At 39.6% G+C, this 23,003-nt stretch overlaps 1 protein-coding gene across 2 annotated transcripts in view; it reads right to left on the minus strand.

Annotated features, from left to right (window-relative positions):
• The window catches only part of LOC109932210 (protein bicaudal D homolog 2), a 229,611-nt gene that overhangs the window by 190,156 nt on the left and 16,452 nt on the right, over positions 1 to 23,003 (minus strand). For both annotated transcript variants that reach the window (XM_020531437.2, XM_020531436.2), the window contains exon 2: positions 8,721 to 8,933. In XM_020531437.2, coding sequence (XP_020387026.1) covers positions 8,721 to 8,933 — 213 coding nt within the window. The remainder of the gene's footprint in view (positions 1 to 8,720; positions 8,934 to 23,003) is intronic.

The raw sequence follows: 23,003 nt of genomic DNA on the forward strand, positions 1-23,003 counted from the left end.
CTGCAATGAGTATTATGGCTATGATATTATAAACTTCCTCAAGTGTAAATTTGTTAGAAATTGCACACATAAAATAGTAATGGATATATGGGATTGTACCAGAGGTAAGTGACTTGTTTAGATGACTATCAGAATTTGGATTGGCAAAGGTTTAGATTCATATAATTTTTGACCTTATTTGTTTGAGTATATAGCTGAATTGTGAGGGGATATCCTTAGAAATTCTCAGATCTGAAACATTTGCTGTTTCTCTCTCCACAGATACTCCACAATTAAGTATTTATAGCATTTCCTGTTTTTATTCCAGATTTCCAGTGTCTGCAGTCTTAGTTTGTCATTCTCAAGCTGAAGCTCATGGTTAACTGATATGTCTCAATGTTTTATTTCACAGCATGTTTTCAAGAAGTCAGCTGTTGAATCTGGCTAAATGTAAAAAAAAAAATTGAAATCAGTAAAAAAATTGTTTAACAAATTGACAGAATAACTAAATTGCATAATAGGCTCTTTTTTCATTTCAAATCATTACTATTTACAATCATCTATATGCATTTAGAAGCAAATGGACTTATTAGCAATAGACAGCATGGTTTTGTACAGGGAGGTCGTGTCTCACTAACTTGATTGAGTTTTTGAGGAGGTGACAAAGATGATTGATGAGGATAAAGCAGCTAGTGTTTTCTACGTGGACTTCAGTAAAGCCTTTGACAAGGTCCCTCATGGCAGATTGGTACAAAAAGTGAAATCACATGGTATCAGGGATGAGCTAGCAAGATGGGCTCAGAACTAGCTTAGTCATATGAGACAGAGAGTAGCGATAGAAGGGATACTTTTCGGAATGGAAGGCTGTGACTAGTGGCATTCCATAGAGAGCAGTGCTGGAACCTCTGCTGTTTGTGGTCTACATGAATGATTTGGAGGAAAATGTAGCTGGTCTAATTAGTAAGTTTGCAGATGATACAAAATTGAAGGAGTTGCGGATAGTGAGGAGGACTGTCAGAGGATACAGCAGGATATAGATCAGTTGGAGGCATGGGCAGAAAAATGGCAGATGGAGTTTAATCTGGACAAATATGAGGTGATACATTTTGTTCGGTCAAGTAGAGGTGGAAATTACACAGTCAATTGCAGAACCCTTAGCAGTATTGATATGCAGAGGGATCTGGGTGTTCAGGTCCACAAATCACTGAAGGTGGCAGCACAGGTAGATAAGGTAGTTTAAAAAAAAAGGCCTATGGCATGCTTGCCTTCATTGGAAGGAGCATTGAGTAGAAGGATAGGCAAATTTTGCTGCAGCTTTATAGAACTTTAGTGAAGCCACACTTGGAATATCGCATACAGTTCTCATCACTACACTGCCAGAAGGATGTGGAAGCCTTGGAGAGGGTACAGAAAGCATTTACCCGGATATTACCTGGTATGGGGGATTGTAGCTATGAAGAAAGGCTGGATAGATTGGGTTTGATTTCACTGGAACGCAGGGTCACTGAGGGGTGACCTAACAGAAGTTTAAAAGATTGTGAATGGCATGAATAGAGTGGGAAGTGTGATGCAACTTCCGCTGGGGTGGGTGGGGGGGGGCGGTGGAGGAGGTGTGTGTGTCAAAGGGGTCACTTACTAGGGGACACAGGTACAAGGTGGGAACGGGCTGCAGTTTAAAAAGGAGATGCGTGTAAAACTTGCCTTGCACAATGGGTGGTGAGTGCTACCAGAGGTGGTGGTGGAAGCAGACACTAGAGCAGCATTCAAAACACACCTGGATGAATACGTGAATAGGAGGGGAATTCAGGGATACGGATCCTGTAACTGAAGACAGTTTTAGTAAGGAAGGGCAAATGTATCGATGAAGGCTTGGAGGGCCGAAGGTCCTGTTCCTGTGCTGTATTTTTCTTTGTTCTTTATCATAACTGCCTGACGCAGCTTGTTTTTTTTTTTAAAAAAATGCAGTAAAATGGTCAGAGACAACTTCAAACAGGACTTCAATTTAGAAACTTTAACAGGGTTAGGAGCATGCAGTCACAAGCATGTTGGTTTTCCAAATTTTCAGTAACATTGGTAACATTGCAACAGTTTTCAGTCAAAACTTAAGTAGTTAATTGTTGCTCCAAAACAAATTCTGTCAAATATGTGTCAGTGAGGGCAAGATAGTTCAAAACCAATCAAAGCAGTCTTTCCACCATACAGGAAATGTCTAATTGAGGATTGCTTAAGAAAATGGGGAAGAGTGGCCAACAGGCTTGGTAATCAAGGATACCAGGGAAAATAAAAAGCTGCTTTTCCATCAAGTCAAAGTAATTAAAATAATCAAACATTCAGCGAATCAAATCAAGCATGAGAAATTACAGTATAATTCAACATCACGTATCAATGAACTGAAGAGATCTAACACGACCAAACATTTGGTTTGCGGACCTATTTCAAGAAGGTGATTTTGTTTTGCTGCAGTTGGAACAGAAAAACAACTGTGCACACACCATCACAAGAACTTGTGAGGTATCCCAAATCCTGCTAATAATTTTTTTGGCAGCCATTCACCTTTGCCTAGTACATCCAAGCACATTGTTAGTGCATCTTATTGTTTTCAATTTCTATCTAATAACCACCTCCTCAAAGTTGGAGCTCAAGCTGTGTTTCGTCAAGAAGCCTTATTCCTTCTGCACAGTGTGGAGTTTTAGCACAAATGACCAAATTAAAAAAAGAGATTGGAGAGAAGATGAGTAGCATCTTTAAACAGGAGAGCTCAAAAGGACAGATTTGTGGAGGGAATTCTAGAACTAATGGTGCAGCCTCAAGTGGACATCAAGAACTCACAAGAAGCTAGAAATCAGAGTAGTGCCAAGTTCTCAGAAGACTGTAAAAATGGAGGAGGTTATAAAGAAAGGAGAGAGGGATGGATAAGTGACACCATGTGAATCTCAAGCTGAATGGTTGACTTTATATTCATTCCATCACAAGGATAACCTGCTCTGACCTTATAAAACCATATCATCCATCCTATCGTGTTTTCACCTCCCTCTCTTTGCCTGACAAATTTTTCTCAAAACCCAACTTTTCAACTAAACTTTTTCTTACCCTTCCTATTATCTCTTTCTTGGCACAGTGTCAACTTTTATCTGAACATACTTCCATAAAGTTCCTTAGGATGTTTTTCTACATTAAAAGTCCCAAACAAGTGCATCGATTTCCACACTAGAGTATACCTTATGTTGACATCAGATCATTCAAATCTACCAACTGAAACAAGACCAACTGATCAAAGAGGACAAGAACAAGCATGGAAGAAAACTGCAGCAAAAAAAAAAATGCATGGGGGTGGGACAAATTAAACAGTTAAAGTGAGCCACAAGATGAAATGTGTTGATTGCACTATTTGAGTCTTTGGTTTAATTAAATGGCAGCAATCATACTACAGAGAAAAGGTGATTAAATGAAACAGGGGAAGGTGATGGCATAGTGCTATTTTCACTGGACTAACCATCCAAATATGTCAGTAATATTCTAGGGACCAAGTGTCAAATCCCACCACATCAGATGGTGGAATTGAAATTCAATTTAAAATAAAATTTTAAGAATCTGGAATCAAAAGTCCAATGATGACTTGAAACTATTGTTGATTTGTTATTGAAAACCCAGCTGGTTCACTAATAGTACAATTAAAAATGCACAAAAATTAAGGGAAGAAATTCCACAGGCATTAAAACAGCAGACAGACAGAAACAAAGCACTAATGCTATAATGTTAAGTTAAATATTATTCAAGATAATACTGATGAAATGTCAAAATGGCAAACTGCCATCCTCTAAAGAAACCAACCCATCTAAACACATTCCCACAATATGCTGGTTTGATTATTGTTCCCTGGGACCTAATTTCCAGAAGTCTTTTCCAATTAAACAGAATTGAAATTGGACTATGCATTCTAATTTTTCTTTTAAAAAGCAGACAGGAGAAGAGCTAAATAGCTGAGGGTCTTTAAACCAATATCTAGTTGGTGGCTCCCGACATTTTACACACTATTTGCACAAGATAGGGAGCAACTGACAAGTGCCATGGAAGACAAAAAACAAAATCCATATTTTAGCTGTTCTAAAAGTTAACTTCAGAATCACAAGGGTAATGAATTCCACGATAGAAAGTGCACAAACAAAAAAAAGACAAAGATATTTCAGTAATTTATCTGCTTCGTAAGTTTGATGGATGGCACTACTGTATTAGGTTTTCAATATATCACTGTAGCACAACCATGGTTGAAGTCCCTCTAGATGTTTTAGCAACGCAGCAGTATAGTTACAGGAATTAGGGTCTTACAGTCAGTCAACTTTGCTAACTAAAATAATAAGAAGAGTTCCAAGAAACAACCTTAATAAGTTGCAACAAGTCCTCCAAAAGGTTTCCAATTTCTTTAAACTGACAGTCAAAATACCAATCTTTGATCCTTAACCCATATTATTATATAGTTTTAAAACATGAGGTGTTAGATAATTAGTTGCAGTCAATAAAAATTATTTCTAAACATTCTTAAATTATGGCATCGACTCTTAGTCAACATCAGGGCGCTGAACTATTTTTATATACTGAACTCATCAATACAGTTCAGGGAGCCGTCACATGCTCCACGAGCAACAGCATGCCACTCACCACAATGGAAGGCATAAGACATAATGGTTCACTCAGTATCTCAAGTCGAAAGTTGGCAATTAATTTAAGAAGGATCCTACACTCTGGCTGGCAGCAGGCAAGTGTTTTTGAGAAACCAGGAGGTGCATTACTATCACAAAGAGAGTATCACAAATGTTCTGGCCATGTTCGAAATGGTCTATAAAAGGGTAAAGATTATCAGACTAGAAAAGGTGTTCTGGTCCATCGTGGCTGTCCTGCATAACCCTGATACCGGATGTGTAGTTCAAACATATTTTTTAGATTTTGAAATATACTCTCCACCTCATTGAAAAACCATGCAATGTTTAATAGTTCCTTCAAAAAGGTCGCACGGGCCCTGCTTAAGACCATAAGACACAGGAGCAGAAATTAGGCCATTCAGCCCATCAAGTCTGCTCCGCCATTCCCTGATAAGTTCCTCAACCCCATTCTCCTGCTTTCTCCCTGTAACCCTTGATAATCAAGAACCTATCAATCTCAGTCTTAAACGTACTCAATGACCTGGCCTCCACAGCCTTCTGTGGCAGTGAATTCCATAGATTCACCACTCTCTGGCTGAAGAAGTTTCTCCTTACCTCTGTTCTAAAAGGTCTTCCCCTTACTCTAAGGCTGTGCCCTCGGGTCCTAGACTCTCCTACCAATGGATGTATCTTCCCAACATCCGCTTTGTCCAGGCCATTCAGTATTTTGAAAGTTTCAATTAGATCCCCCATCATCCTTCTAAACTCCAGTGAGTATAGGCCCTGAGTCCTCAAACGTTCCTCATATGTTAAGCTTTCCATTCCTGGGGCCATTCTTGTGAACCTCCTCTGAACCTGCTCCAGGGCCAGTACATCCTTCCTGAGATATGGGGCCCAAATCTGCACGCAATACTCCAAATGTGTCCTGACCAGAGCCTTATAAAACCTCAGTAGTACATCCCTGCTTTTATATTCAAGTCCTCTCAAAATAAATGCCAACATTGCATATGCCTTCCTGACTGCTGACTCAACCTGCAAGTTTACCTTGAGAGAATCCTGGACTAGAACTCCCAAGTCTCTTTGCACTTCAGACTTCTGAATTTTCTCCCCATTTAGAAAATTGTCCATACTTTTATTCTTCTTACCCAAGTGCATGACCTCACACTTTTCCACGTTGTACTCCATCTGCCAGTTCTTTGCCCACTCTCCTAACCTGTCCAAATCCTTCTGCAGCCTCGCCACCTCCTCAATACTACCTGCCCCTCCACCTACCTTTGTATCGTCTGCAAACTTAACCAGAATGCCCACAGTTCCTTCATCTAGATCATTAATGTACAAAGTGAAGAGTTGTGGTCCCAGCACCGACCCTTGTGGAACACCACTCGTCACCGGCTGCCATCCCGAGAAAGACCCCTTTATTCCTACTCTCTGCTTTCTCCCAGACAGCCAATCTTCTATCCACGCTAGCACCTTGTCTGTAACACCGTGGGCCCTTATCTTACTCAGCAGCCTCCTGTGTGTCACCTTATCAAAGGCCTTCTTGAAGTCCAGGTAGATAACATCCATTGGCTCTCCTTGGTCTACCCTGCTCGTTACTGCCTCAAAAGAATTCTAGCAGATTTGTCAGGCATGACCTCCCCTTGACAAAGCCATGCTGACTTTGCCCTCTTTTACTATATTCAAATATTCCAAATATTCAGAAATCTCTTCTTTTACAATGGACTCCAAAATCTTGCCCACGACCGAGGTTAGGTTAATCGGCCTGTAATTTTCTGTCTTTTGCCTTACTCCTTTTTTAAACAGGGGTGTCACGTTAACGATTTTCCAGTCCTCCGGGACCCTCCCTGACTCCAGCGATTCCCAAAAGATCACCAATAACGCTTCCCACTGTCTCTTCGGCCATCTCCTTTCGAACTCGGTGTAGTCCATCTGGTCCAGGTGATTTGTCCACCTTCAGGCCAATCAGTTTTACTGGCACCTTTTCCTTGGTGATGGCCACCATACTCAGCTCTGACCCGACTCTCGAATTTTTGGGATATTACTCGTGTCTTCCACCGGGAAGATTGACTCAAAGTAATTATTCAGTTCCTCAGCCATTTCCTTGTTCCCCACTACTATCTCTCCACTGTCATTTTCCAGTGTTCCAATGTCCACTATTGCCTCTCTTTTGCCCTTTATGTACCTAAAGAAGCTCTTACAATCTTCATTGATATTACTGGCTAGCTTACCCTCATATTTAATCTTCTCCCTCCTTATTTCTTTTTTGTTGCCCCCTGTTGGTCTTTGTAAGCTTCCCAGTCCTCTGGTTTCCCACTGCTCTTCGCCACATTATATGCTTCCTCTTTTGCTTTTATGCGATCCCTGACTTCCTTAGTCAGCCATGGTTGCCTCATCCTCCCTGTACAATGCTTCTTTTTCCTAGGGATGAATTTTTGCTGCGTCTCCTGAAATACTCCCAGAAACTCTTGCCTTTGCTGTTCCACTGTCTTTCCTTCTAGGCTCCTCTTCCAGTCAATTCTGCCCAGTTCCTCCTTCATACCTCTGTAGTCACCTTTATTCAGCTGTAATACTGTTACTTCTGATTCTATCTTCTCCCAATCAAATTACAGAGGAAATTTTATCATCTTACGAGTACTGCCTCCTAAGGGTTCCTTTACCTTAAGCTCCTTTATCAAGTCTGCCTCATTGCACAACACTAAATCCAGTATTGCATGTTCCCTTGTGGCCTCCACCACGAGCTGTTCCAAAAAGCCATCTTGTAGAATTCCACAAACTCCTTTTCTCGCAATCCACTACCAACATTATTTTCTCAATCCACTTGCATATTGAAATCCCCCATGATCACTGTGACTTTGCCTTTTTTACACACCTTTTCTATCTCCTGGTGTATCGTGCGCCCCAGCTCCTGACTACTGTTTGGAGGCCTGTACACAACCCCAACTGTGGTTTTTTTTACCTTTGCGATTCATCAATTCTATCCATACAGATTCTACGCCACCTTACCCTACTTCATTTCTTCCTATTGATTTAATTTCATTTATCACTAATAAGGCAACCCCACCCCCTCGGCCCACCTGCCTATCTTTTCGATAGGATGTATATCCTTGGATACTTAGTTCCCAATCCTGATCCCCTTGCAGCCATGTCTCCGTGATGCCTACGTCATACCTGCCAGTTGCGATCTGTGCCACAAGCTCACTCACCTTTTTCCTTATACTGTGTGCATTCAGATATAACATCTTCAGTCCTGAATTAGCCCTCCCTCTTCTCATCTTCATTTGTTTTTCCAGTGTTTGATTGCTTGCCTTTTCCAAACACTCTGTTCTATTTGTGTCTGTGCTGGAATAACCTCTCCTGAATTTTCCTTCCCTGTCATTTTTTTTCATATTTTTCCACTTAGTTGAATCCACTACTACAGATGTTAACCTGCTGCTGTGTTTCCCACCGGGGCAAGTTTCACCATTCCCTCCTCCCCCCTCACTTTCTAGTTTAAAGTCCTGTTGACCAGCCTATTTACCCATTTCACTAGAATATTGGTCCCAGCTTGATTCAGGTGGAGACCGTGCTTTTGATGTTATTGCTTTCAGCAAGATTTGTGTAATAAACTGGCCTCAACCTTGTTTAAAACTGAGAACAGAAGCTTCTTTCTCCTCTTCTTTTCTCTCCTTATGAACTCTTATTCTGAAAGCAGTAGCTTGTGTGGCAACCTTTGTTGTTTAATCCAAACTTAAACAGCACATACGGACTATTCAACCATGCTGTAACTGATTTGATCCTTACACTTCTGGAATTGATTTCAGGATCGCAACCTGGAAAAGAAATACTTGATTTTCTTCCTCTCCAAAGTCCAGGAATTTTGTAAGACTATTTGTGCTTTCATAGTCATCTCCAAAGAAATCAACTAATATAGCAGATGTAAAGAACAACATATGTATTTTTTCTGGTTGCATGACACAGAACAGCATTGTTCTCATCACTGAAAACTGGTACATGCCAACAAAAGATTAAAAGAAATGGCAAAATAAATTTTAAAAAGAACAGATAAAGTTGCACAGTCACTTAAAAAATAAAATTCAAAAATTCAATTCAATTCTTTTTTGTTACCTCTTTTAGCTGCTGTGTGATTGAAGCAAGATGATCATTTTCAGACTGGGCATTGGTGAGAACATTTTTCAACTGTTTTAGTTCTGTTTGCAGCTCCAGAATCTTCCCAACATAATATGCCTCTTTAGAAGCGGACTCCTGAATCAAGGACTCCTCACGGCTCTCTCCATCAGCTGCTACTTTCTTCTGGTTGCTGTATGCCTGACCAAAAGCCTAAAAAGAAACATAAAACACAAGACTTAGGGGTACAGAACTGCACACTATCAGTCACACAAACAAATAATATTATACATCTTGTACATTGATCAAGGATGGTTAGTTATATAAATTGCACAGTACTATAGTTCCAAGATCCTGAAAATTTCTAAAAGTTATAAACTACATTCAAAACAGTTTTCCAATTGTGAATAATTTTAGTTTTGTTACATCTATTACATATTAGCAGAGCGATGTTTCAAAACTACCCGTCTCTATAGGTCATTCGTTTAACTTTCTTTAGCTTAAAACTGACTACATGATGACATACATGTAGATCAGATGCAATTACTGCCATCACACTGACTTTCAACACAGCATTTACTACCTCCTTCCAAAGAGTGGAGGAGTGAAAAATTCAAACCAGAGTGATGTAAAACAAAGTGTAATGGAAAATGTCAATCAAACCCCACCACAGTCAAAACTTCATTCAAAATTATTTCCGCAAAAGGCCCAAGTGATATCCTTAATAGAAATGTGCTCAGAAAAAAGTGATGAATAACAAGTTTTTTTTTAAAATAGGATGTGGTCATCACTAGCCAGGCCCACATGTATTGCCTAGAGAGCGTTGAGAGTCAAACCCCAGATCATATGGGTCCAGAGTCACAGTAGGCCAGACCAGGCAAGGGCAGCAGTTTCCTTCCCTAAAGGACATTAGTTAACTAAACGGGTTTATCCTGGTATTTCTGGCCATTAGATTCTTACTTCCACTATCTGCCATGGCAGGATTCAAACCCAAATACCCAGAACATTACCTAGGTCTCAGAATTAATAGGCTGGCGATAATACCACTGGACCACTGCTTTCCCACAGTCATCCAACAGTAAATTTTGCAACTGTTTCAGCATATGCTTTAAGTTAACAAAGATCACTTTTATCACTCATTGTTGGCTATTCTAACAAGACCCTCTTCTTGAAACACTTTTGGTCTTGCGGCAAAGCTGCAGCTTGGTGTTAGGTTTGGAAATTCCACAATTTTCTGGAATGAGAATAGAATGGCAGATGTGGAAGGGAACTCGGAGACGCTGTTCTTTTACCTTTACCGATCTTGGGATATCCATTCAAAATAACTTCAACATACTTTTAAAAAAAAAAAAAAAAAATTCTGAAGACACGTCACTGGACCCAAAATGTTAACTGTGCTTTGTCTCCACAGATGTTGTCAGATCTATTCAGTTTTTCCAGGCATTTCTGTTTTCACTTCAAGTAGTAGGTAGTTTTACATAATTGTATCAAGGGAAAGATTTTGTAGAAATGGCCAGCATTCACAAAGCCTAGCTGACCCTTGTCCATGCCCCCGAACTCAATATTCACTCATTCCACGCAAGCTGTGTTCTTAACCTATATGTTTCATATAATTTGACACAGAATTTTTCAAAAGCATAAAACACTAAACTATATTTCTTAGTGAAATGTTAATTTCGGATGTTTTCATACACCATTTCCAAATATCCATTACAATTCAGTCAATTTCAAAGTTCTCCGCCAGGTAAATGAAGTCCTTCTCAAAAGAAGTTGCTGTGGTCCTTACTATACAAAAGGCCTGTGTTATGAATGTGACACAGGATCAAAGCCGTCTTACAAAATTTATCCAAATTAGTTTTAAACTTAACTTTATCAATGTGGAACCATATCATATTTCTTTCACTGTCCCTGGTTCAAAATCCAAGAACTCTCTTCCTTCTAGAACCCCTAGTATACCCATACCACATGGACTGCAGTGCTTCATGGCATTGGCTCACAATCACCCTCTCAACAGCCATTAGGGATGGGTGAGAAACATTGGCCTTCCTAGCAATGATCACAGCCCATGAAAGATTTCTTCTTAAGAATCACCAGCTGAACCCAAGTCATAAATATCTCATCGATACACAGGTTTGTTTATCATGTTCATCCATATAATTGACCTATAAAGACTGCTAAAACATTACTTAATTGAAAGATTGCTATTTTAGGAACAGCTGGAAACAATAGGTGGAATTCCTGTTTGGGAGCAGACCGAGATTACGTAAACCTGCCTAATTTACACTTCTTGTTAGCCATCTTGATGACATACACAGAGCCAAATATGGTACACTCTCTACATTTAGGGTAAGAAGAAGGTCTAAAGGAAAATATACTAAAATTACAAGATGAAATTCTGAATTTTATCAATATTGTCATAAGTGACTGTTGAAAATACTACAATGTCATATCGAACTTGAACATTGCATGCTGATAACCAAGATGAAAAGCAACATGTTATCTTTTATCAGCAATACACAATGACTATTTTTATGCCAAAGACAGAAGTGTAACAAAAGCCAAATTCACGATATCATTGTTCAACTGTTGTTGCTTCCTTAGAAGCATGCCATTCTTGCATCTGCCCTGATGAATGCAAGACAAAGAATATTGTCAAAGCTTTCTTTCCAATACTAATATGATGCTTAAATTTATAGAACACCAACAAATGTGTTATTAATTTAATGACATCTATACAGATTAATTAATATTCCAATCAACAGGTGCAGTGATTTGAGTTTTCGTATTTAACCTATTTTCTAACCAACCTGTTCAGAGATGTTCTCTCACACCTCTGGAATAGGTGGGACTTGAACTCCGGCCTCCCTGTCCGGCAGTAAGGACACTACCGCTATGCTATGTGTTCTATTTTTGAATTGGACATAAGTTAGAGGAATCTTTCAATACGAGGGGCAATCATTGTCCACAATGCACAATAAATGGAGATACTTGAGATTTATCTTACCTCCAACCAATTGAGGATTTACCAACCACACTCCCACACAGTCATAGAGATGTACAGCACAGAAACAGACCCTTCCATGCCAGCCAAATATGCTAAATTAATCTAGTCCTATTTGGCCTATATCCCTCTAAACCCTTCTTATTCATAAACCCATCCAGATTCCTTTTAAATAGCAGTTCATTCCATGCACGCACCACCTTCTGTGTGAAAAAGTTGCCACTTAGGTCCCTTTTAAATCTTTCCTCCTCACCTTAAAGCTACGCCCTGTTTTGGACTCCCCTACCCTGGGGAAAAGACCTCGACTGTTCACCCTTTCCACGCCCCTCATGATTTTATAAAACTCTAAGATAACCCCAGCCAATTCAGCCTCTCCCTCTGGCTCAAATCCTCCAACTCTGGCAACATCCTTGTAAATCTTTTCTGAACCCTTTCAAATTTCACAACCTCCTTCCTATAGTAAGATGACCAGAACTGAACACAGTATTCCAAAAGTGGCCTAACCAACATCTTGCACAGCCACAAGTTGACCACCCAACTCCTATACTCAATGCACTGACCAATAAAGGTAAGTGTACCAAACGGGTTCTCACTACCCTGTCCACCTGTTACTCCACTTTCAAGGAACTTTGAACCTGCACTCCAAGGTCCCTTTGTTTGGCAACACCTCCCAGAACTTACCATTAAATGTACAAGTCCTGCCCTGATTTGGCCTACCAAAATGTGGCACATCATATTTATCCAAAATTAAACTCCATCTGCCACTCCTCAGCCCATTGGCCCATCTGATCAAGGTCCTGTTGTACCATGAGGCAACCTTCTTCACTGTCCACTACACCACTAATTCTGGTGTCATCTGCAAATTTACTAACCATATCTGCTATACTCACATCCAAATCACTTATATTAATGACAAAAAGCAGTGGACCCAGCACCAATCTGTGCAGAGCACCAATATTCACAGGCCTCCAGTCCGAAAAGCAACCCTCCAACGCCACCCTCTGTCTTCTACCTTCTAGCCAATTTTCTATCCAAATAGCTAGTTCTCCCTGTATTCCACGTTATCTAACCTTGTTAACCAGTCTACCATGTGGAACCTTGTCAAATGCCTTACTGAAGTCCATATAGACAACGTCCATCACTCTGGCTTCATCAATTCTCTTCATCACTTCTTCAAAAATAATTCAATCAAGTTTTTTTTTGGTCTATGGGAAAAATGAGCATCTCAACTAAGACTGCTCATTTCAGATTACCTACTGCTGAAATGCTGATCCATATCTTTGATATTTCTAGAATTGGCTAGAAGTATTTCTGCTATAACGTGTTTCATTAACGCGAATTGGCTGTAATTCGATTGATGAATAGTGGACGCTGTTTGGATAACGCAAACCTTCTACTGTACACTATAGTGATTTCCCTATAACGCAATTTTCTATGGCGTGATTTTCTATAGCACGAGCTCGCACAAGAACACAACCATCGTGTTACAGGAGAACTACCTGCATTCCAATACAATCCAAAGTCTTACAATACAGTCTTCTATCTTCCAACCTGAGTAGATATAGGATCATCCAAATCTGCCTCCCATATCCTAACATGGATTAAGTCTTATTCATCTATTACCCCGGTGTTCACTGGTCTACACTAATTCCAGGTTAAGCAACACCATGATTTCAGAATATTTATCCTTTAATTTCAAAGTTCTTCCATGGTATTGTTTAAACTCAGGTATACAAGAGCTCTAAGAATAAGCTATCAGAGATTCCAAAGGAGTTAAATCACAGTTACCTTAAAGTTATCAAGATGCAAAAGAAAGGGATTCTGGTGTGAATACTCTACAAGGGAAGCTGTTTTTTTCTTGGAATTGATAGAGGAGTGTTTGGGATTAATGCAATTATACTTTTACTGTACGTATAAAACTCTTTGACTTTGGTTTATTCTATTGTACGTTCATTTCTTTTGCTTAGTAAACTTCTATTTAATTGTTAAAACAAATTCTTCAACACATCAACAAAACTAAAACATGATCTATCAAGCCAGGTTTCATCTGCAATCTAACTTGTCTAATATAAACATGGATTGCAACCATAACAATATCGACACTTTAACATGTAATTAAAAATACTCACCTCCTGCCTGTTAAAATACAGGTCAAATCCCTTCAGGTATAATATTTAGGCTCACATTGTTATTAAGGAATTTGCATATTAGCCATCAATTTGGGTAAGAACTGTTTACAGAAACCACTTTAGATAATTACATACAGCTGCTTATACCATTGACAGACTTTTTAGACTTTCACCGTCTAAAGTTAAAACGATCACAGCTGGGAAGTCTAGAACCAGTGTATTAGAATTTGGAGTAAGTCATTTAGCATGGGGATAAGAGAAAAAAAATCTTCTATCAAAAGGTGCTGAATCTGTGGAATTCTCTACCACAGTCGACTGTCAACAGACAGTTAACTGAATATATACAAGAGGTGGACTTTTCTTTAAAAGTTAAAAGGTATCATGGGGTATGGGAAGAAAGTTAAATATGACATCATATAAGAGGATCAGTCATGATCATATTGACTGGCAGAGCAGGCTCGAAGGGTCAAATAGCCTGCTCCCATTCCTACTTTCCTTTTCAATTGAGTCTGCCTTCAGAATACTGTCAGGCAATGCATTCCAGACCCTGACCATACACTCTATTAAAAGTTTCCTCATTTAGACTTTGACTGCCAGCTTTTACTGACCTCTGAGTGCTCTCTCAGATCTATTTTTGAGTCTTTGTAATTCTGGTTTTGTAACCAAGAGGGTACAGGAGAATGGCAACTTTGTACACGTTTCACTGGACTCATGTATTCCTATACTAGAGCGCACATGATAGTAAAATCTAATTCTATACGCAAGGTCCAAAACAAGTAGATTTTTCAGTTTTATTATTTTTCCATTAGTAGGGCAAATGAATCTCCACAACACTGCATATAGCATAATTTGCTGCCTAAGTGCAGCTTTGCATGAAAATTTTCAAAAGCTATTAAGTTACCAGTTAATGACCAGTTGCAAATCCCTTGCTGTGAGAGCGTATCCTTTATCAGTAATATCTAAACTGTAAAATATTAAAGTATCTGTCCAAATGTTTTACACAAGGGGACATATTTAAACTTTTCTCTAACTCACCAGCTGATGAACAAGTTTTTCTCTCACCCCCTCCTCCAACATTCCCCCACACCCCAATCAGCACTTCTTTCTTGGGTCCAGAGACTATTTTCATCCTCTTCCTGGGTCCTAATCTCCATCCAGCACACAAACCTACAATCCTCCACAAAACCATTTGTATGTACTTGTGCATTTTGAAGTGACACGTAGCGCACATGGTGTCAGCAAAAGAAGCCAAAATGATAATGTTTGCCACAACATTAAATGCTATTTTTCTAAAAATTAAAATAGCACACTGATAATTTTTTAAATGGGTAGTTAATAAAAATGACCATTGAAAAATGCCAAGCAGCTGAACTAAATTTATTTTGCCTTTTCCTTGAAGAAACAGAGTTAGGAAGACACAGACAAGGTTCCAAGTCCTGATCACCAGGAAAGAAGATGGGGATGGGGACCGAACCGAGATGCATTTAACTAACTTACACAACTGGTGACACACAATCCAAGCTGGTCTTCACAGAATTCATCTGAAAGTGAAAGTGAGTGTTGGAAGTGGGTTGCCTTCAACCTTTTCTCCCCTCCCAGGCTGTTTTGTGATTCATTTTGGAAGGGGGAGGAGAAGGAGGAAGGCAGGGTGTGTCTCAATTTCAGTCTAAGGATCATACTCTCTCTTTCTCCCACAGACTTATACCAGCTCCCTCCCTTTCTGCCTCACTGACTCCAGCCCCGATTCCCTTGGACTGGAGAAGTGTGAATGTTCTACTGACTTTGGAATGGCTGTGTAGTTAAGAAGGTGTGCACCCTCTATGAAAACATACACTCTTGCTCTTCCACATGGTAGCCCCGCCCACATGGTGTTGTGCACTCCCTTAGGAGACCATGCAAACATGGGAGGGTAACAGCAAAGAAAGAATGGACCATCTGGAAACAAAGTAGAAGTTCCATGCCTTCAAAACGTTTTCTGCTCCTCCAGTCACAGGCTGTTTCTCTCCCTCATCTGCTGCTTTAGGTTCATAATGGTCACAGCCTAAGGATAAGGGATAGGGGGCATTTAGGTCCAAGATGAGGAGAAATTTCTTCACCCAGAAAATGGTGAGCCTATGGAATTCTCCACCACAGAAAGCAGTTGATGTCAAACATTCAATGTTTTCATGGGGATAGATACAGTTCTCAGAGCTAAAAGGATCAAACTATAAGGGGGAAAAAGCAGGCACAGTGTACTGAGTTGGATGATCAACCATGATTATACTGAATAGCAGAGCAGGCTCAAAAAGGACCAAATAGAAAACAGGAGCACAAGTAGGCTATGTTTCTATATTAAATCTTTCAGCAGCAAATGCAAGAAAAAGATGGCTGTGACTAGAAAAGCAGCTCTACAGTTAATTTTCAAATCAATCTGCACATTCTTCCAGTGTCTTGGCAAGGCCGAGAAGGCCACGTTAAAAGCCTCCGCAGGTACAATACGGCCCCTGGGCCATCTTTTAGACAAGTTTGAGCTAAACTGTCCTCATTGTTCAAATTCTGAAATGTTGTCTTCTACAGCAGTTTCAGACTGCCAACAAAATACAACATAATCTGGTGAAATAAACTTTAGTTATATTACTCCCAACATCTATTGATGCAACATTAAAAAAGTTATTAAACAAATATATGCAAGATAACTAACTCAATTCAATGAGAAAGCCAATTATTGAATGGTAGAAAATATATTTTCTTCACATCTCTCAATTTGAAAGGGAACAGGGAAAAAAATGGAATTGCAGCAGAGAATGTAATTTCTCACAAATGTTCAAAGCAACAATTCACATTTTCCTAAGCACCAAGCACCCCAGACTCACCATCACTGAAGATAACATTAATGTTCCAGATTTATGAATTGAATTCAAATTCCTCTGCTGCCATACTGGATTTGAACCCATGACCTCAGAATATTCACCTGGCTCACTAGTCTAACAAAATGACCATTATGTCACCACCTCCCTGAAAGAAAGGTATTTTCCATTAAAAAGCAAAGCTTCTACATGAAGAATGATGCATCTAATTAAAAAGTTAAGAATGATAAAGAGACAGACAGTGCTGTAGCGGTAAAATAATCTATAGGCTCAAGAAAATGCTCGAGGGCACAGGTTCAAGTTCTACCATTGCAGCTAATGGAATTTAAAACAACTAATTAATAAGCCTGTGATTGAAAGCTCAGTTTCGTGGTCACCATAAGACCATTAACAATTGTTGTAAAAATCCATCTGGTCCACTAATGTACTTTAGAGAAGGAAATATTAACTTTACCTAGCCTACATACGACCCTAAACCCACAAACAGTGGCAACTGAATAACTCCATCTACGCTTGCACATGAATACCACTCATTTCAGCAAGCTACACTATCCATTCAACACTACTCCAGCAAGTAACAGAAAATTATGATGCATCTACAATAATTATTCATATACTTCACAATTCATTAATTACCAGGCCACAGCAGCATTGTATACATTTTCTATTTATTTTTGTTCCTTTATAATTGTCAGGCTCAGCTCATTTCTCTGAACAGTAACGACTTTTTTTTCCCCAGGCTGAATTCACAAGTCTTCACTGCATAAAACAAGCAAAACACAGGAAATGGAAGGCTTCCTTATAACATCCCATGAGTCACAACCACGTATTACCATTTAAAATGTGCAACCGGGCTATTGAAGTTAGGTCATGATAAACAAATACAGGGTCAAACAAAACTCAGCATTACAAATTTCTTGCTTTACAAAGTGACTAACTACACTTAAAATATACTTTGCCTTAGACAACAAGGTGTAGAGCTGGATGAACACAGCAGGCCAAGCAGCATCATAGGAGCAGGAAGGCTGACGTTTCGGGCCTAGACCCTTAGTTGGCCAAAGGGTGATCTGGCACATAGGCAATGATGAATTTTGTCATCTATGCGTGCCTTTAGAGAAAGTGCTCCCAAGATATGGAATACACTCCACATTTTCCACAATATCAATTACCTTTATTCAAAGGTAACGGGATGGTCAGTGAAAGGCCTGTTTTCTCAGGAGAAGTTGACAATTTCTATGTGGACACATATAGAAATATCTTCTGCAAACTCTAATTTCAGCCACTGAACTCCAGAGTGGCTCATCAAAACAGATTGGGTTCATTCAAGAAGGCACAGAGCATGGAAAGACCCCAGAAACATGTAGGTATGAGACTGAGGCATCAGAGAGCGCAGACAAATATCCTAGCCAACCCTTCAAACCCCAACAGTCCCATATATGGCACAGTCCATAGACTGTGTTGGATCTCCTGACCATCTCAGAACCCATCAAGCCAAAAAGAGAAAGTAAGTCATCCATGATTTCCAAGGACTGCCTAAGAACAAGGACTTTTTTTAGGGTGCATAATGTCAATAAGTACAAGGTTGACAGGATTTGGTGTCCATTAGAAGAAGAGTAGTAGTGTTTTGTAGCAACCCAGGAATAAAGTTGACAAGATGGCCACCTGGGGCTTTTTAAGCTGACACGAGATGGCCGAAAGGCATTAGCAACTACGTACAGCAGATGCTCACAGCCAGACTTGTGGTCTCCATACAGAGAGTCAATGGATAACCTTATGAAATATTCTGTGGGGGTCATTAAAGGGTCCTAGTGAGAAGAAACTTTAGGCTTCTGTAAAGAGGCAGTTCTAAACACATAAGCTTTTTAATAAGTGGCATTTTTGAATGACCTAGTTAAGCCAAGGTCCCAAGTTTGTTATTTAGCAATAAGTAGAAGGAAAAGTCTAAACCCACAGTATTCTGAACTTTTTAGGTAATTGTAAATTAGAAATGCAAACAACAAATTAGTTGGTTCGTGCAATTCTTTGAGCAAATAGGCAGTAAAAGAAACTCAGTGCATCATTAGGGAAGATAAAGCAATAAATGGTGTAAACATGACCTCTAAAAGACCACTAACACATGAAGGGGGCAAAACGAAGGTTGTAAGAAGAGCGGTCAAAACTGAGGATAGATAAACAATTGAAGCTTAAGTGCAGGTGTAGATAATTTGAACAAATTCTTATACCTAAAGATCAAAGAAAATGTGAGAGACAGATTACAAAATACAAAGCGAGGATATAGTTATGTCCCCTACTTGTTTGTGGAACCTAAACAAGTTTCATTTAATGACTTGGTAAAGTTGTAAAGTGATTGAATTTCACCCTCATCAGTGGAATTCAAATAGATGCCTTGTATGAAGAAAAGAAAATTAGTAATGGAAAGTGCTTCGAGTAGGAATAATATAAGTCTCATTCATGAACTAAACTCTGGTTTAAAACTCACTTATGAGAATAACGGGAGATATAGTTGCAACTCCAAGACAGGAGGACTGTTTGTTTGATCTCAGGCCGAAGAGAGAGAGGGGTTCTTCCCAATTTGTCAGCTTTGTCACAGAATTGCAGTAACATTATACTTGAGTTGATTTTAAAGACTTTATAACAATTGGTAAAAATTTATATCCTTCCTAATCTAGAGAATTTTTTGGATGAGTTCTTAGTGATAAGTGTTTATGTTATTGGCAAATAATGCAGCACAGCTGGCAAATATTTGGGAAGGAGTATAACTGTCAGAAGCATTTTAAAGACCTCAACGACAGATGACGGAGGCATCTGTTAAACATCATAAGATTATGGGAGGTCCTGGGGCTGTCCATAGATTTGTCCATCATTGATTATATGCTTACTGAACTGGATGTGGCTAACAATGACATCAATGTTGCATGTAATTGTGACACTAAAAGTGTTATATTCAGCTGGGGAAAGTTAGAGTGTCACTGATCTCTCCTCCGATCGAGCTGTATTTAAGAGGGCAACTGGGCTCCATGTGAAAGCCAGATTCAGAGCGGTTTCTGGCCTCTCCCACGTGGTAAAAGAGCGGAGTAAAGGTTGCTTGTAATGCCGAACACAGAACTCAAGACTATTCTTTGATACTTCTCCCTAAAACAGATAATAACAGTTTATAAGGTTAGAAAATGGGAGGCTAACTAGAAAAGGCAAGTCTTGAGGTAACGTAGGTGATTATTTTGTGCAGCAAGAGATTTGTGGCAGGAAGCTCATTTTCAAATCAAAAAGGATTCCTACATTGTCAATGGTCTCAATCAGCCTTAGACAATGGTCCAAGAGAGGAATAGACTGAAAAGGACTCAGCTGAAGAACAGATCTCGTGATGGAGACTGAAGAAAATGGCTTTGGACCTCCCTGCATTTAGTTGGAGAAAATTTCTGTTCATCCAATATTCGATGTTGGACAAGCAGCATGACAAATCAGAAGCAATGGAGAGCTTAAATGGAGGTAGATTTAGATTTCTGAAACATGTTTTCAGCAGGGGCAGAACTCCAGACATCATGTATGAGTGACAACAGAACCACAGCAGGCGATTCTATAGCTATGCTATGTCAGTCTAGAATTCCATGGGGGGTCTTCTGCTGCTGTAATTGCATCCCTAACTCTGAGCCAGCAGGCTAGGTTCAAGTCCCACCTTCTGGAGAAGTGCATAATAACATCTCTGATGAGGTCGATAAGAAAATATCTTAAGAATTCAATGGCCAGGGCAGTCACATTTTGCTGCACAACAAGACATGCGTTGGAGGAAGGTGGCGCAGTGAACATAACAAAGACTGCAGACGGACAGAAAAGGATGAGGAGGATAGTTTATCACAATCACAGACATGAAAGATACCATTTGTGATTCTGATAAGGACCACTTCAGTGTTGTGGCAGGTACAGAAACTTAGTTATGGGAAAGATGCACACAGAATTGAGAGATAGCAATGCATTCAACGACTTGAAAAGGAATGGAGGGGTCGATGTGGGCACCATCTGCAAAGACAGCAAAAATGGGATTTTCTTTTGAGAAGGGCAATGTTAGCACTGAATAGGAGGAGGACAATACCTGAGAAAAGAGAAACCTCAATCTTGGGTAATATGGCAGCCAGAAAGGGAATTAGGTGGTCAACAATTTATTGGGAATGGGTCCAAGGAGCAGAGGCTGGGTTTCATGGGCAGGATGAGCTTAGACAGCACACACAGCATGTTCAGATCTAGTATACAAACAAACCTTAGGGAAAGTTTGGCAGGGAAGAAGTCAGACACAGAAATGCCTATATTAAAGGTAGCACTAACCTTATTAATTGTTCAGTCAATGCCTTAAACACCATCTTAAATTTCCATCTCTCACCTCCTTCCTACTGGGCGTATTTCCCATGCAAACCTATCAGTTTGAAAATAGACTTTAATCTCTCATTGGCTACATAACTCAAATATGCTACGCAAATGCAAGGCCCTCTTATCAGGAAGAGAAGAATGTTACGATAGCCTTTTAGATTCCTTTATAGTGAGTAGTATTGGATGAAGTCAATATGATAAAATGGGTTGCAGTCCGGAGCCTAGTATCAAATATATCCCAGTTATTGTTGGATCCTGGCTCGAATACATGAAAAAGATACAAAATGGCAATGCTGCAATTCTACTTTTACATTACTTCGGAAGAATGCATTGATTTTAAATCGAACGTGTGAAATAAGTGAAAGTGAGAAAAAGACAAAATGCATGATGTAAAGACTGAGTTTACAGAATTAAGAGGACAAAGGATTTTGACAAATGTCAGGTCAGGTATTGCATGTTTGTTTTATCCACAATTCAAACCAAGACTAGGAAGCTTTTGAGAAAGTGCAGGGTCAAACATAAGAATTAAGTCTGTTCCACTTCATTATGCTGAAGTCTCCTTTGGACTCACTAATACCAGTGTACATACATTTTCTGTGTCCTTGAAAACAGAGGCCAAAATAGTAAAGCACATGCTATATAAACATTAGAAATTTATTCCTTTGATAAAATATTGTATTGAGAAACTCTCAGTATTTAAGCACACTATACAAAAGTTAGCCAATATTTGCATGCAATCACCTCAGATCACAAGACATTAATTCACTATGTGCTGCAAAACATTCAATCCCCAAGGAATTTTTGAGTGTGTATAACTATACGTGCTGTAAGACAGGCACTGTAATAAACAAAGGTTCTCAAAGAATCAGTCCTAAGCAACTCTTTTGTACACTTTTAAACCACTTTCAAAGAGTAGCGTAGACACATTTTGCATGGTTGTTGCCAGTCCCCAAGCATCAATCTTTTGCTACAGCTATGAATAGATGTGACTGCAGGCAATTAGTGCTGCACAAAGCTTTGACTATACAAAGACAAATGCTGAGAGAGATTAAATTTATGGATTGTCTCACAAATTCAGCATCAGGATTCTGTCATGAGGTAGTCTTAAACTGTAAAGTTCTTCCTTCAAAACATAACTATTGGGATAACTCCCAAAATTATGCCAAAGCCTATTTGTTTTATAGCAACAAATGCCCTTCAAACAAAGGGCAAGGGGCGGCACGGTGGCTCAGTGGCTAGCACTGCTGCCTCACAGCGCCAGGGCCCAAGTTCGATTCCACCCTTCGGCGACTGTCTGTACGGAGTTTGCACATTCTCCCAATGTCTGCGTGGGTTTCCTCTGGGTTCTCCGGTTTCCTCCCACAGTCCAAAGATGTGCAGGTTAGGTGGATTGGCCATGCTAAATTGCCCATAGTGTTCAGGGATGTGTAGATTAGGTGGGTTATAGGGGGATGGGTCTGGGTGGGATGCTCTGAGGGTCACTGTAGACTTGTTGGGCCGAAGGGCCTGTTTCCACATTATAGGGATTCTATGATTAAATATTGCAAACATACTACATACCAGAGTGAAAAAATGCCTCTACGCTAAAATACCAATCTCTACTACAGGATTATCAAGATCTTAAAAATTGATCAACTCTTACCATACAGTACTGCCATTTACTTCCACTGCCAAGGAACTCTGACCCTATTGCAATTCAGTTTGCAATGATGTGAAATGTCAGATGACAATCCATAATGGAGATACCGATTAATCTTCTGTAGTCAAACCAAATTAATCAAATATTCAGATTCCACACTGCTTACAACTCATAACATTGGTGATGCAAGTTACTGTTCTCCTGAAAGCTCAGGTGAAGAAGAATAAACAGGAACCGCTCTTCACATTTTTATAAGCATTTATACATAAGGATACACATTATAACTATGCACCTCAAACTTGAACTCCA

This window comes from Rhincodon typus, chromosome 16, assembly GCF_021869965.1.
Source record: "Rhincodon typus isolate 14 chromosome 16, sRhiTyp1.1, whole genome shotgun sequence".
In the NCBI taxonomy this organism is placed as follows: Eukaryota; Metazoa; Chordata; class Chondrichthyes; order Orectolobiformes; family Rhincodontidae; genus Rhincodon; species Rhincodon typus.